The sequence below is a fragment of the Palaemon carinicauda genome, chromosome 13 (genome assembly GCF_036898095.1).
Source record: "Palaemon carinicauda isolate YSFRI2023 chromosome 13, ASM3689809v2, whole genome shotgun sequence".
Taxonomy (NCBI): domain Eukaryota; kingdom Metazoa; phylum Arthropoda; class Malacostraca; order Decapoda; family Palaemonidae; genus Palaemon; species Palaemon carinicauda.
In genome coordinates, this window is record NC_090737.1 from 25,156,908 (window position 1) to 25,174,080 (window position 17,173).

At 42.7% G+C, this 17,173-nt stretch overlaps 1 protein-coding gene across 2 annotated transcripts in view; it reads right to left on the reverse strand.

The window, feature by feature from the left end:
* The window catches only part of LOC137652225 (zinc finger protein 236-like), a 178,074-nt gene that overhangs the window by 50,426 nt on the left and 110,475 nt on the right, over positions 1–17,173 (reverse strand). For both annotated transcript variants that reach the window (XM_068385457.1, XM_068385456.1), the window contains 2 exons: positions 16,794–16,909; positions 888–999 (listed from right to left, as the gene is read on the reverse strand). In XM_068385457.1, coding sequence (XP_068241558.1) covers positions 888–999; positions 16,794–16,909 — 228 coding nt within the window. The remainder of the gene's footprint in view (positions 1–887; positions 1,000–16,793; positions 16,910–17,173) is intronic.

Here is a 17,173-nt window from a genome sequence, read left to right on the forward strand (position 1 = left end):
GTAAACAGCAGTTTTTTGCAAGGACGTACCAGTATGTCCATGGGGGTAAAGGGATGAGTTTTATGAAATGTACCAGTACGTCCATTGAGAGAGAGAGAGAGAGAGAGAGAGAGAGAGAGAGAGAGAGAGAGAGAGAGAGAGAGAGAGAGAGTGTGTGTGTGTGTGTGTTGTGGAATGAGCGACCAGGAGCCTAAAGAAGTGAAATATTGAGCAAAGGGATCTTCATTTATGATTAAACTATGATTTATTAATACAGTATCCAAAAAGGTACATAACATTCATAATAATCGTGATTTATTAATATTGTCTGTAAAAATACAAAGAAAAACTTTGAACGCCCGTATCTCAAAACTATACTTATTGACCTTCAAATTCTATCTTCTCCCTTAATTTTAAGGATATCGCAATGAAATTAGGTCTACTACTTGGAAAGACATAATAAAAAAATCAAATGGAGCCCTTTTTCCATTTTTTTATTTTTTTCATAGTTTTTTCCCTGATATATAGGGTTTATTTTTTACCATAATGAAAAAAATTCTTATCTAGCAAAAATATTACTTTTAAAACAAAAAAAATTATTGGAGGTCTACATCAGGTCTACATAAGGTAGTAATCCCAGGTCTTAATGTTAAGTATCAAGGGAGGAAATAGAATTTGAAAAACTCATTTTCAAGATAAATTGCCCTTGTGTCGCAAAACAGAAGGTCAGAGACAGTTTGGAGATGTCCCAAGTCCCCTTACTAAGTGGCATTAATGTCAAAGTCCTGTCTTTAAAGAATGGCATTAGCTGCCTGGCCCCTTAATCATTACCAAAATAGGCAAAAGTAATTTGTTACTTGAAAAGAAGTCTTTCCCAAGACCAAAAAAAATAATATAAAGTACTTTACCTTGCTCTTTGAAAAAGCAAAATTGATGGCCTCTATACCATGAGTTTGAAGATGTTTTCGGAATGCTACAGAGGTTTCAAATATTTGTTCACATATAGGACACTTCCAAATACTGAAATAAAACAAAATTATTCATTTAAAATACTGGTACCATACTGTATATATAAACATCTTATAATTATTAAAAAAAACATTATTATATTTCTATGCTCACCTGGTGTTCACATTTCTTCTCAAAGCCTGCTGTCTATACTTACCTCAAAACTAATTTTTTTTTTTCCCCTTTCAATATGCCTAGGCCTCTAATACAGTACCAAGACAATCTATCAGCTAATAGTAATACGCTTGGCTCAGGTAAAGAGTAAATAGTTTGTCTAGTCTCAAGTCAAAACTAATTGCCTACTGTACAGAAATAACAAATTTTATTATTAAAAGTCTGTTTATTTCAAATAATTTTCCCTGATGTTCATATTGTCATCTCCCTAGAATAAATGCAAATCTTTCCAATTTAATAAAACTTTTGCTATCTGGAATAGGGATAGGGATTACAACCTGAATCGCTCTTTTCTGAACATTGGCTAATGCTGTCATATGGTCGGAAAATACTGTTGCACACTTTCCAATTTCCAGTTACTTTTGAACCTGTAATGCCTTGAACACAGCTAAGAAGTTCTAGGTAATTTGTACGAATGGATTCTATCCATGTCCATTTCTCTAAAATGATATTTTAATTATAAAATAAATTTTTGAATATACTTACCCGGTGAATATATAATAGCTGCAACTCTGCGGCTCGACAGAAAACACACTAAAAAAACTCGCGAGCGATCGCTATGAAGGTTGCGGGTGTGCCCACCAGCGCCAACTGTCGGCCAGATACCACTCTTGTATGTAAACAAAACCTTCAATTCTTCTCGTCCCGCTGTGTCTCTATTGGGGAGGAAGGGAGGGTCATTTAATTTATATATTCACCGGGTAAGTATATTCAAAAATTTATTTTATAATTAAAATATCATTTTTAAATATTTAACTTAGCCGGTGAATATATAATAGCTGATTCACACCCAAGGAGGTGGGTAGAGACCAGAGTTAATTATGTTTACAGCGTATAAGCTAAGAGATTTTTCATTTTGACAGTTATCAATATAACAAAACCAAAATAAATAGGTACCTGGTAAGGAAGTTGACTTAGACGATTACTCTGCCTTGTAAGTCTGTCTTCCTCACGGAGCCCAGCGATCCTCTTAGGATGCTGACAGACTCCCAGGAGTTGAAGTATCAAGGGCTGCAACCCATACAACAGGACCTCATCAAACCCCTATCTGGGCGCTCTCAAGAAATGACTTTGACCACCCACCAAATCAACCAGGATGCGAAAGGCTTCTTAGCCTTCCGAACAACCCATAAAACAATATTAAAAACATTTCAAGAGACAGATTAAAAGGATATTGGAATTAGGGAAGTGTAGTGGTAGAACCCTCACCCAATACTGTACTCGCTGCAACGAATGGACCCAGTGTGTAGCAGTCCTCGTAAAGAGTCTGGACATCTTTTAAGTAAAATGACGCGAACACTGACTTGTTTCTCCAAAGAGTCGCGTCCATAATACTTTGCAGAGATTTATTTTGCTTGAAGGCCACGGAGGTTGCTATATCTCTAACTTCGTGCGTCTTAACCTTAAGCAAACATCGGTCTTTCTCATTCAAGTGAGAATGAGCTTCTCGTATTAAAAAAATCTGATAAAATATGACAAAGAATTCTTTGACATAGGCAATGAAGGTTTCTTAACTGAGCACCATAATGCCTCAGATTTCCCTCGTAATGACTTAGTACGAGCTAAATCGAACTTAAGAGCTCTAACAGGACATAATACTCTTTCCAGTTCGTTGCCTACGATCTCTGATAAGCAAGGAATATCAAAAGATTTAGGCCAAGGACGAGAAGGCAGTTCATTTTTGGCCAGGAAACCAAGTTGAAGTGAACAAGTGTCTTTTTTCTGTAGAAAAGCCGATGTTCTTACTGAAGGCATGAAGTTCACTGACCCTTTTAGCCGAAGCCAAGCACACTAGGAAAAGTGTCTTGAGGGTGAGATCCTTCAGGGAGGCTGAATGTAATGGCTCAAACCTGTCTGACATGAGGAACCTTAGGACCACGTCTAAGTTCCATCCAGGAGTTGCCAAACGACGTTCCTTAGAGGTCTCGAAAGACTTAAGGAGATCTTGGAGATCTTTATTGTTGGAAAGATCTAAGCCTCTATGTCGAAAGACCGAAGCCAACATGCTCCTGTAGCCCTTAATCCTGGGAGCTGAAAGGGAGCGAACCTTTCTCAGATGTAAAAGAAAAACTGCGATTTGGGCTACAGAGGTACTGGACGAGGACACAGATGCTGACTTGCACCAGTCTCGAAAGACTTCCCACTTCGACTGGTATACTCTAATGGTAGAAGCTCTCCTAGCTCTTGCAATCGCACTGACTGCCTCCTTCGAAAAGCCTCTAGCTCTTGAGAGTCTTTCGATAGTCTGAAGGAAGTCAGACGAAGAGCGGGGAGGCTTTGATGGACATTCTTTACGTGGGGCTGACGTAACAGATCTACCCTTAGAGGAAGACTTCTTGGAAAGTCTCCCAGCAATTGAAGTACCTCGGTGAACCACTCTCTCGCGGGCCAGAGGGTAGCTACCAACGTCAACCTTGTCCCTCCGTGAGAGGCGAACTTCTGCAGTACCTTGTTGACTATCTTGAATGGTGGGAATGCATATAAGTCCATAAAAGACCAATCCAGTAGAAACGCGTCTATGTAGATTGCTTCTGTATCTAGGACTGGAGAGCAAAAGATTGGTAACCTTTTGGTCAACGAGGAGGCAAAGAGGTCTATGGTGGGTTGACCCCAAGTAGCCCAAAGACTCTTGCCCACGTCCTTGTGGAGGGTCCATTCCGTGGGTATCACCTGACCCCTCCGACTGAGACAGTCTGCCAAGACGTTCAAGTCCCCCTGGATGAATCTCGTCAACAGGGAGATGCCTCGAATTCTTGACCATAAGAGAAGGTCCCTTGCGATCTCGAGCAGCGTGGAGTGTGTGCCTCCTTGCTTGGAGATGTACGCCAAAGTTGTGGTGTTGTCTGAGTTGACCTCTACCACTTAGTTTCGAAGACACTTTCTAATATCATCAAGGCCAAGTGGACTGCTAATAGCTCCTTGCCGTTGATGTGCATGCTCTTCTGACTTGAGGTCCACAGACCCGAGCATTCCCGACCGTCCAGGGTCGCACCCCAACCCAAACCCGACGCGTCTGAGGACAACACGTGGTTTGGGTTCTTGACTGCTAGGGATAGTCCCTCTCTCAGACTGATATTGCTGTCCCACCATTTCAGGCATGCCTTTATTGGTTCGGAGACTGGGAATGATACCGTCTCTAATGTCTTGTCCTAGTTCCAGTGAGAGGCTAGATGGAACCGGAGAGGCAGAAGGGGTAGTCTCCCTAGTGAGACAAACTGCTCCAGGGATGAGAGAGTCCCTACGAGACTGTTCCAACTCCTGACTGAATAAACGTTTTCTTTTCAGCATTAGTTGGACTTCGAGCAGGGCTTGACTGCGAATCTCCATCCCCAAAAATAGAATAATCTGGGATGGGATCAGTTGGGACTTTTAGGTTGACCACAAGTCCCAACTCCCTGGCCAGACTCAACGTCCAATGTAGATCCTGCAGACAGCGAAGGCTGGACGATGCTCTGAGAAGCCAGTCGTCCAAGTACAGGGAGGATCCCCGATAGATGGAGGGATTTTGCCACATTCCTCATGAGCCTCGTAAACACGAGAGGCGCAGGACTGAGGCCAAAGCACAGGGCTCGAAACTGGTACCCCACATTCCTGTAAACAAACCTCAGAAATGGTTGGGAATCCGGGTGTATAGGAATGTGGAAGTATGCCGAGAGAGACCATCCAGTCGCCTTCCATAAATGCTGTCAAGACAGCCTGGTAGACTTCATCGTGAAGTTTGTCTTGACAATGAACACATTGAGCGCACTTGCCTCTTACGTACTCTTGCAGTGAACATGGCTGCCAAATCATGGAGCCATCCCTGAGGGACTTGTTCCTGCAGAGAACGTGGCTGTCAGATCATTGGAGCCATCCCTGAAAGCCTTGTTTATGCATGACATAATTGTACAGCAAAACTTCAAAGGCTCGAAAACAGCTGTGAAGTTGACCTGTAAAATCTTGGAGCGTCTCATGGCCAGGCGCCAGGGAGAGTCTACGAGATTTGAGAAGTCTATCTGGGCAGAGGCAGGAACTCCCAAGCCGAGAACTTCTCTCGTGTCATATCAGACTCTCGCTCTATAAGCCAGTTTAAAAGAAGGGAAAGCAAAGGCTGTATCCCCCAAACTCCTCCTGGTGATAAACCAGTCGCCTAGCAAACGTAAAGCTCTCTAGGAGAGCGAGAGAGCACTAGCTTATAAAACAACGGCTTCGAAGTAGCTAGGCCTAGTGTAAGCTCTGACGTTTAGGCGAACGAGGAGCAGCAGTTACAAAAAGATCCGGACAAAGATCCTTAAAAATCAGCATGATTTATTTAAAGTCCATAGAGGGATAAGCAGCTTTAGGCTCCTCTCCGTCTGACAGAGTCCTCAAGGGAATATCAGTAGGAGGGGGAACAGCAACTTCCTCATCTGAAGGAACCTTGTCCGATAATAGCCGAGTCTCAAGCAAGGGAGAGACCTACCGTGGTGGCAATGCTTTACAAGCAGAGTCCACACGCACTGGTGCATTAGTAGCTGACCAGGACGCAACGTCATGTAACTGCTTGACAGTCTGTGAACTGTCAACAACAACAGGTGCGAGAGACCAGGACGCAACGTCATGTAACTGCTTGACAGTCTGTGAACTGTCAACAACAACAGGTGCGTGAGGACGCACAGCGTCCACTCGAGACTGCTTTGACCGCCTAGACTGAGCAGTCAAAACAACTCTAGAATGCGGAGGTTGACGCTCAGCGTCAAAACAAGTCAACTCCGATTGTTAGCGAACGTCCTGAACGTCAACAGGAGCATCAGCAAGTGGCCTAACGTCCAAATGTGGCTGAAAATCCACACGAGACCGCATCGAGTGTGGTTCTAAACAACCTGACTGACGTGACTTAGCTACGCCAACGTCAACAGGACGCACAAAGGAACGTTAGGGTGGCTGAAAGCCAGGATCTCGATGAGATAAACGGCTAGGCTCAACGGACTTATCGGCAGAATAGTCTTCCATAAGGGAGGCAAGCTTATTCTGCATGTCTTGCCGTACAACCCATTTAGGATCAACGGGAATGGTAGCGGTAAGAGACGAGGGTAACGTCTGTGACCGCAAAACCTTGCCTACAAAAAGACTCTTGGAGTCTGTGTTACGCTTTTGTTAGGCGGCGAGCAGTCTTCCGATGACTGCATAGGGTCAGAGCTGTCCTAATGGTTAAAACCAGGACGCTGGACCTGTCCTGAAAGGACTGACTTTCGCTTAAAGGGCCTCGAAACCTTGTTCCACGGTTTCTTATGCGAAAAGCCTTCGGATGACGAGGAGAAAATCGTCTCTCTCGCCTTATGGTAGGGGTGATCTTGGTAAGATACACCCGATACCATAGAGGGAACGTCTGTTCGCTGATCAAGGCCTCTCGAACCCATAAGTCGTACGACATTACTTCTCCCCTGGGCTTGGGAGCTTGCAAGAGGTCCCGGACTAGGCGAACGACAGGCACGAACAGACGAACCCTCGGTCGCAACACTGATAACACTTTGCGCAATATCACTTTATCACTACGATTTTCTGTTTTGCACTTATTTCACTGAAATCGAATCTTTTAACAATTCACATCAGGTATGAATAAAACTGATTTCTACCTGAAGCACGCAATTCTACCCTCATCAAAAGGTTGTAATTGCGAAATCAGTCGTATAATGCAAGCACATTAATACCAGCAAAAAACAGTAAACATATTTTAAGATAAAAAATTCAGTGGCTGGGGAAGAGACTAAACACTAGTTCATTCAAAACTACGTTTTCAATCTCTCACCGTACATTGCCTTGGGACGAGAATAAAAAACTAAAAACGTTTTATCCTTTCTCCCCGTACAGAGACTAGGGACGAGAGTAACTCGAGAACAACGTTACCCGCTTGGGACGAGATAAAGAACGGAACGTTTTCTCTCCTCTCTCTCCCTCCGTCTCTATCTCTCTCTCTCTCTCTCTCTCTCTTGATTTCGCACCTAAGAGAAGAGCCCACTTACGTTTCGTCAACAAAACAGGTTATTTGACCAAAGGAAAAAACTGAAAGGTTTTTCAATTAAAAAGTTCCTTTAAAATAGAATTTAAAACATTTAAGCTTTGAAAGAAGAATGAACAAAACGTCAGAATCGATTTACTCTTTCTGCAAAGTGAAACCGTGATACTCTCTCTCTCTATCGTAACGATAGAGCGCAAACTGCGTAGCATAAATAAACTAAACGTTAGTTCATCTTTGAAACAGTACGAAGACTATTCAAAGAAAATCTTTCATAAAATATCTATTAAAAAATATTCATTTAATAAGTTTTAAATCATTAGCTCTTTAAAAGCTATTTACGATTGAAAAGGGCTCAACGTTGTTTAACTTCGGTTTCCAAGTTAGGACCGCCTACTCTCAGGAAAGGTCGCATATAAACAAATCATTAAAATTTATTTTGATGTTTATTATAAATGGAAAGCTAATCGAAGAGGCCTAATAAAGGCGGTTGAGATATAAAATATATAGAGGAAAATCTATAATTAATTTATAACGTGATAAGATAATTGCTAAAAGCCTAAACACACTTCCGTCTAAGGGAAGGGTCGGCCATTTAAAAGTCAAAGAAAGTCCATACTCTCTTTGTCATCAAAAATTAAATCTATCCAAAAACGAGTTCAAGATTTAAGATGAAGATAAAACACCTGCACTGCGAAAGCTCAAACCAAAATGAAGTACTTCACCAAATATGTTGAGAAAACTCCAGGTTCTACAGCGAGTATTGATACGTCTTGTCGTCAACGTCGACAGAGAAGAATTGAAGGTTTTGTTTACATACAAGAGTGGTATCTGGCCGACAGTTGGCGCTGGTGGGCACACCCGCAACCTTCATAGCGATCGCTCGCGAGTTTTTTGAGTGTGTTTTCTGTCGAGCCGCAGAGTTGCAGCTATTATATATTCACCGGCTAAGTTAAATATTTAAAAAATGTTATTTTTATTAGTAAAATAAATTTTTGAATATACTTACCCGATAATCATGTAGCTGTCAACTCCGTTGCCCGACAGAATTCTATGGAGGGATACGCCAGCTATCACAATACTAGAAGGGGGTGTACTTACCAGCGCCACCTGTGGCCAGGTACTCAAGTACTTCTTGTTGACACCTCCTCAATTATTCCTCGGTCCACTGGTTCTCTATGGGGAGGAAGGGAGGGTCGATTAAATCATGATTATCGGGTAAGTATATTCAAAAATTTATTTTACTAATAAAAATAACATTTTTCAATATTAAACTTACCCGATAATCATGTAGCTGATTCACACCCAGGGGGGTGGGTGAAAACCAGTGTACAAGATTAAAGGATAGCTAAGTATCCCGTATTTCATATAATCAGTTATCCACAATAACAATGAAATAATAAGTACCTGGTAAGGAAGTCGACTTGAACCGTTACTCTGCCTTTAATAAGATCGTCTTCCTTACTGAGCGCAGCGTTCCTCTTGGGAGGCTGAATCAACTCAAAGGTGCTAAAGTATACAGGGCTGCAACCCATACTAAAGGACCTCATCACAACCTTTAACCTCGGCGCTTCTCAAGAAAGAATTGACCACCCGCCAAATCAACAAGGATGTGGAAGGCTTCTTAGCCGACCGTACAACCCATAAAAAGTATTCAAGAGAAAGGTTAAAAGGTTATGGGATTATGGGAATGTAGTGGCTGAGCCCTCGCCTACTACTGCATTCGTTGCTACGAATGGTCCCAGGGTGTAGCAGTACTCGTAAAGAGACTGGACATCTTTGAGATAGAATGATGCGAACACTGACTTGCTTCTCCAATAGGTTGCATCCATAACACTCTGCAGAGAATGGCTCTGTTTGAAGGCCACTGAAGTAGCCACAGCTCCCACTTCATGTGTCCTTACCTTCAGCAAAGCAAGGTCTTCTTCCTTCAGATGAGAATGTGTTTCTCTAATCAGAAGCCTGAATAGTAAGAAACTGAGTTCTTAGAACTTGGAAAAGAAGGTTTCTTGATAGCACACTATAAGGCTTCTGATTGTCCTTGTAAAGGTTAAGACCTTTTTAGATAGTACCTAAGAGCTCTAACTGGGCAAAGTACTCTCTTCAGACCATTCCCCACCAAGTTGGACAGGCTTGGGATCTCGAACGACTTAGGCCAAGGACGTGAAGGAAGCTCGTTTAGCAAAAACCGAGCTGCAAGGAACATGTAGCCGTTTCAGATGTGAAAACAATGATCCTGCTGAAGGCGTGGATCTCACTTACTCTTTTAGCTGTTGTCAAGCACACGAGGAAAAGAGTTTTTAATGTGAGGTCCTAAAAAGAGGCTGATTGGAGAGGTTCAAATCTTGATGACATAAGGAACCTTAGGACCACGTCTAGATTCCAGCCTGGAGTGGACAACCGACGTTCCTTTGAGGTCTCAAAAGACCTAGGGAGGTCCTGTAGATCTTTGTTGGTGGAAAGATCCAAGCCTCTGTGGCGGAAAACCGCTGCCAACATACTTCTGTAACCCTTGATCGTAGGAGCTGAAAGGGATCTTACTTTCCTTAGATATAACAGGAAGTCAGCAATCTGGGTTACAGTGGTACTGGTTGAGGAAACTGCATTGGTCTTGTACCAGCTACGGAAGACTTCCCCTATAGACTGATAGATACTGAGAGTGGATGTTCTCCTTGCTTTGGCAATCGCTCTGGCTGCTTCCTTCGAAAAGCCCCTAGCTCTTGAGAGTCTTTCGAAAGTCTGAAGGCAGTCAGACGAAGAGCGTGGAGGATTGGTGTACCTTCTTTACGTGAGGTAGACTTAGAAGGTTCACTCCTAGAGGAAGAGTCCTGGGAATGTCGACCAGCCATTGCAGTACCTCTAAGAACCATTCTCTCGCGGGCCAGAGCGGAGCCAACCAACGTCAGCCGTGTCCCTTTGTGAGAGGAGAACTTCTGAAGTACCCTGTTGACAATCTTGAACGGCGGGAATGCATACAGGTCGAGATGGAACCAATCCAGCAGAAAAGCATCCACGTGAACTGCTGCTGGGTCTGGAAGCGGAGAACAATACAACAGGAGTCTCTAGGTTATCGAGGTAGTGAACAGATCTATGGTTGGCTGACCCCACAGGGCCCAAAGTCTGCTGCAAACATTCTTGAGAAGGGTCCACTCTGTGGGGATGACCTGACCCTTCCGTCTGAGGTGATCTGCCATGACATTCATACCGCCCTGAATGAACCTCGTTACCAGTTAGCTTTCGATCTTTAGACCAGATGAGTAGGTCCCTTGCGATCTAGAACAACTTCCACGAAAGAGTCCCTCCCTGCTTGAAGATATAAGCCAGGGCTGTGGTGTTGTCAGAGTCCACCTCCACCACTTTGTTAAGCTGGAGGGACTTGAAGTTTATCAAGGCCAGAATAACCGCCAACAACTCCTTGCAATTGATGTGAAGTGTCCTTTGCTCCTGATTCCAAGTTCCCGAGCATTCTTGTCCGTCCAAAGTCGCACCCCAGCCCGTGTCTGATGCGTCCGAGAGGAGACGGCGGTTGTGTTTCTGAACAGCCAAAGGTAGACTTCCTTGAGAAGAAAGCTGTTCTTACACCACGCGAGAGAAGACCTCCTCTCTTCGGAAACAGGACTGAGACCGTCTCTAGCGTCATGTCCTTTATCCAGTGAGCAGCTAGATGATACTGAAGGGGGGGGAGGTGGAGTCTCCCTAACACGATGAACAGGGCCAGCGATGAAAGTGTCCCTGTTAGACTCATCCACTACCTGACTGAGCATCGGTTCCTTCTCAGCATGCTCTGGATGCATTCTAGGGCTTGGAAGATCCTTGGGGCCGACGGAAAAGTCCGAAAAGCTCGACTCTGAAGATCCATACCCAAGGAGACAATGGTCTGGGATGGGACGAGCTGAGACTCCTCAAACTTGACCAGGAGGCCCAGTTCCTTGGTCAGATCCATAGTCCATTTGAAAATCTCCAGACAGCGACGACTTGTGGGAGCTCTTAAAAGCCAGTCGTCTGACGGAGCCGGACACAAGATCATGGTACTGCTGCACAGTCTGTGAACTGTCAATCATGGGCAAGCGAGGAAGTACAGTGACAACCCGAATCTGTCTAGACTGTCTGGGTCGTACAGACAAACTCCTTATCGGGTTGCTGAGGTTGCCGCACTGCGTCACAACAAGTCACTTCTGTTGGTTGTTGAACGTCTTCCCCGTGACACATTGACTCCGTAAACAAAAAATCCTCTAACAAGGACTAAGCCTGGACTGCATGTCTTGTAACACAGCTCAAGGTCTATGGGAGCAGGTGTGGTAACAGACGGGATTAGCGACTGAAGTGGAACCATTACCTTCCCTGGAAGCATGTTATGCTTAAATAAAAGTCCATAGGAGGCTATGCAGCTAAAGGCTCCCTCCAAATGACAGAGTCCTCAAGGGAATATCAGAAGGAGGGAGAAAAGAACTTTCTCATCTACAGGGACCATATCCTAGAAAAGCTAAGTTCTCTCAGTGAGGGTTCACTGGTGCAAAAGCAGCAGACTAGAAGGCAACGTTATGAAACTGCTTGACAGTCTAGTGAGTTGGCAACAACCAAAGATGTGTGACTGAGAAGCATGCGGTAAGGTATGCAGAGCATGTAGTATGCAGAGTATGCTGAATGCAGAGCATGCTGTATGCAGAGCATGTTGTATGCAGAGCATGCTGAATGCAGAGCATGCTGTGTGCAGAGCATGTTGTATGCAGAGCATGCTGTAGGCAGAGCATGCTGTATGTAGAGCATGTTGTATGCAGAGCATGCTGAATGCAGAGCATGCTGTATGCAGAGCATGTAGTATGCAGAGCATGCTGTGAGCAGAGCATGTAAGGTAAGCAGAGCGTGTGCATGGCGTTTAACATTTCTCAGAAATTCCATGACCAGTGCTAGAGTGCTTTATGCATGCTTGCATGGGGTTTAAATATCAACATAATATATACCTTACATTCATAACTCATGATTCATATTTTTGCCATATTTTGCGATATTGTTAAAAATATATTGCCAGGAATACAAATATATTTTTATAAGTAATACAAATAACCTCCATTATCATAGGTTTGAAAATGGAGGAGAGGTATGCTGAACAGCAGAGTCAGAACGAGCTGGAACAACAATAGTTGTGGTTTCCTCTTCAAGACTCTGTTGAGGGAACACCTGAGGCTCAGTCTGCAAAGGCTGATCAGCAGAAGGTAGGCTCATGGGTGGAGGAGGCTGACTCCTGGCATGAGTGGCTGAACTCAAGGGTTGCGCTTGCTGAGTGGTTGGCGGATGCGCAGTAGCAAGTTCCTGAGGAACGAGTTGAGGTTCCTGCGGTGTGAGCTGAGAGCGAAAAGGTAGTGGCTGCGCAGAACGCAGTAAAAATCTCGCAAGTTGAGGCTCCTGAGGCGCAAGGCTAAGGTGTTGAGGTGCTTGCCTTGAGGAGGGTTGAGCTCGCTGCAGCGAGAGCTGAGGAGACTGACTCATGGACGGGAGAGGTTGTTGTACCTCAACCGAGTGTTGCATCACTGGTGGAGCAGCAAGTGGAGGCGGAGGAAGAGAGGTATAATCCTCCTGATCCCATTGTAAAAGTTGCCTTAAGGAAGGCGGAGGCTGAACACCACTGGGAACAGCAAACTCAGAACGTGGCTCAACATCGTACGCCTGGCAGGTGGAACTGCGATCAGGCGGAGGGAGTGTAGGCGGAGGCGGAGGCGCAACACTCTCAGCCCGACACTCACGCATCAAGTCCGAAAGCAGTGCTTGCATGGACTGTAGTAGAGTCCACTTGGGGTCGGCAGAAACTACAGTAGGCTGAGGTAAAGCCTTAACAGTCGAGCTCTGTTGTGGCAGAACCTTACTCCTCTTAGGCGGAGTGCATTCAACTGATGACTGAGGAGAGTCAGAGCTAACCCAATGACTGCATCCGGGTTGTTGAACTCTAACTTCGTACGTCTGGCATAGGTCTGGACTTTACGTTTAAGAGGTCTTGAGACCTGAGACCAGCGTTTTCTCCCCTAAATTTCTTCTGCAGACGAGCAAAATAAGGGCTCAATCGTCTGCGGGTGGGAGTGACGGTCTCGGTAAGACACGCCCACAACCACCGAGGATACTTCTGTGCGCCGATCAAGGCCTGCTGAACCCTTCTGCCCTTCGACATTGCTTCTCCCCTGGGCTTGGGAGCTTGCAAGAGGTCCCGGACTGGGAGGACGACTGGCGCGCACAGAAGTACCCTCACGCACAACACTGAACTTTGCGCTAATCACTAATCACTTTGATTTTCTGTTTGCACTTATTTCACTGAACTCGAAACTTTAAGTGGTTTGTACCTGAAACACGCAATTCTATCCTTTCTCAAAAGTTAGTAATTGCGAAAACAGAATTACAATGTAACAGAAAAATCTAATGAAAGATAAATAATTCAGTGGCTGGGAAGAGACTAAACACTAGATCACTCTAGAAACGTTTACCTTCTTCCCCTAAAGAGACTAGGGAGAAGAGTAAAAAACGATAACAACGTTATTCGTACGCCTGGCAGGCTTGAATGAAACGTTTATTCTCCTCTTTCTCCCTCCGTCTCTATCTCTCTCTCTCTCTCTCTCTCTCTTGACTTAGAACCTGAGAGAAGAGCCCAATCATATATATCGTTAAAACATATTATTGTTAAAGGAAAAAACTGAAATATTTCCCAAAATGAAAAGTTCCTTTATTAGGATCAAAACCATTAAGTTAAGAAAGAATGAACAAAACGCTAGACACGGTTACTCTTACTGCAACGTGAAACCGTGAAAACTCTTTCTCTATCGTAACGATAGAGTGCAAGTTGAACGTTCTGAACGTCAACAACTGCAGAGACAAAACAAAACGTTAGTTCAACTTTGAAAACAGTACTAGACTATCAAAGAAATTCTTTCAAAGACATTAAAATAGCATAATATGTTAACAGGTAAAACCGAAATGACGGGCTCAATGTTAATTAACTTCGGTACCAAGAAAAGACCGCCTACTATTAGGAAGGTCGAATATAAACAAATATAAAAATTAATTTTAATAAGTTTATAATAAAAGGAAGTTAATCGAAGAGGCCTATAAGAGGCGGAGAGATATAAAATAAATCTATAACTTTTGTTACAAAATTAAGAAAGAGAGTCTATACTCTCTTAGACACCAACACTTCCGTCTAAGGGAAGGGTCGGCCATTGAAAGGTGAAAGAGAGTTCATACTCTCTTCGACACCATAATTAATCAAATTAATTCCAAAAGCTAACGAAGCTAATATAGAAGTTTCCAGTAAAGCGACAGCCGAAATCAAAGAGAAATACTTCACCAAAGTCGTGAAAATACTCCAAGAACATAAGCGTATCCCAGAACGTCTTGCCGGAAGCACGACAGAGGAATAATTGAGGAGGTGTCAACAAGAAGTACTTGAGTACCTGGCCACAGGTGGCGCTGGTAAGTACACCCCCTTCTAGTATTGTGATAGCTGGCGTATCCCTCCATAGAATTCTGTCGGGCAACGGAGTTGACAGCTACATGATTATCGGGCAAGTTTAATATTGAAAATGTGGACATAATTGAGTTTTACCCATTTCCTACAGAGAAACATCCATGAAAAGAGAGAGGCGTAGAGTCCTAACTTCTAAGGACACTCCTTGTGATAACCAATGAGGATTGTCCCACCATCGCAATAGTTGAAGTTGGTTCTTCATCACTGTAATACAAATTGTGCCTAGATCAAAATATTCTGTTTCAATTCTGATAGAGATGATGTTGGAAAACTCATCTCTAGGCAACCTCATAACTAACTTCTCAAGTATCCATGATCTCTAATACAGTAGTTTCATCCATGTCTGAACTTACACCAACTTATTCCTGAAATGTCCCAACAAAAGAAGGAAGACCGAATCCTCTTTTCAATGGTAAAACCTGAAAAGGAACTTGCTATTATCATCCCCAAATACAGAAACCTGTAAGTTTTTTAGATACTGTACTTTTCCAAATTGACCAAGATTCCCAACCTCTCCAGTAACCAGATAAACCACACTTGCTGCACTCTAATCCTTTCAAATGAAGCATTGATAAATAGGTAGTAGGCCAGGTATAAAAGAACTGATTCCTAGAAATATTACCTATTTTGAGATGGGAGCCATCATGAACATGGGAGCAGTCTCAAGACTGAAATACAGGATTGATAAACCTTGGAAACATCATGAACCCAAGGAGTTTCCTGAAATTTTGATGAATATGGATGGAAAATACACATTGGGTGACTATTGAAAACATCCAATCTCCTTTCCTTACTGTCCCCAGGCCAAGTGTTGAGGGCATTTCCATAAAAAAGTTAGTGATAAATGTAAATTAGTTTAGAATTGAAACATCTAGATTCAGTCTTCAACCTCCCAATGCTTTGACGACTAGGAATAATCTGTTATAAAAGTTAAATAACCGGGAAAACCATATTGTTTCTTTTGACAAAGGAGGATTGGAAGACAGAGAAATTTGATAGCCCTCTCTGACCAATGACAGCACCCACAGATCAAGTTGAAACCTTTCCCAAACCAGATAGAAGTGGGGAAGCCTTCCTCCTGCTGGAGTCTGTTGAGAAAGACCACCATAGCATTCTTTAAGTTCTATGAGTTCTGTTGACATTTTGGCCAGAATGTTTGCTAGAGTGAAATCCTGATGGTCTATCACTTTTACCAAACAAAACTCTTAGAGGAGAAAATTCTAGACATAGATTCTAGTGTCTATATGGACTACGGAGCAACAGATGTTTTTTGAGTCTATATCTAATACAATAACAAATATAGGGAAATAGATTAGAGAATGTTTGTGCATCAGACACTGGCCCAACATAGAGGAAAATGATTGTTCCCAACACTTAATCACAAAATTCGCAAAAGCTGCTGAAGCATCAGAAAACAAATCTGCAATAGTTTGATCTAAACAAGTGTGATAATCCAAAACAAGATTAAGATTCTGATGGCCTGTAAACATACATATGCGTAAGAGAAACAGAAAGGCCTTCACATTCCTCGCAACAATTATCTAAATCACAATATTATCCCCGGTACGAGACAGAGAGAGAATGAGGATCATGATTGCCAGAATTAAATTCCTTAAATAACCTTAACAGGAATTACTAACAAATCCAGGAGAAGACATCTCTCAAGATGGCTAATTTTTAAATAACTACACAATCAAAGTATCAACCTATGAAGCCTGAGTGCAATGAGAAGACGAAATCATTATTGGTGTAACCAAGCTAAGGTTATTGTCATTAACCTCAAAATTCTCAATACTGTACAAGATGCCGAGGGCTATTGAAAGGACAGTAAACAGGAACTTTTTAGTTTTTGGGTAAGTATCAAATTCCTCTTTCTGTTTGAATGTAAATTAATTCATTTTTTCTCACACTCTTGCCTTTTTTTCTATTAGGAACTTTTTGGATTTTTAAGAAAAGAATTTTAATCTGCATTAGGTAAATCTGTGTACAGTACTCAAATCCCATAGATCTCTTTGATTATATGTACTGTGATCTGATGGCTAGGAAAAACTGGTTATTTGACGAAATTTTGAAACCAAGGGTGATGGAAAGTTGATAGTACTGTATACCAAAAGGAAAATAAAAAAAAAAAAATCTGGTAATGTAACATACCTAGAATGTCCTAACTGCATATGTTTCATGAGCTGACTGAAACTGTTGAATTTTTCTGGACAGCTTCCACAATGCAAAACTTCCACGGAAGGACGATTGTGCTGCTTCATGTGAACCTGAAAATCAAGTTGCGCACATTAAGGTACATTTTGCACATTAAAATTAATTAGATTACATAGGGGAAAATTTTGAGGAATTATTTTGTATTTCACATGTACTGTGTGATTTATTATTACTAAAGTTTTACTGTTAAGTGTTCTCTTCACTGCATTTATTCTTATTTCCAAATTCTTCAAGTCGCCTTCTAATACCTCATGGTGGGAACCCAACCACTTCCATATACAGTATGTCACTTGACAATTCCTTCTCCCTCTGGTATG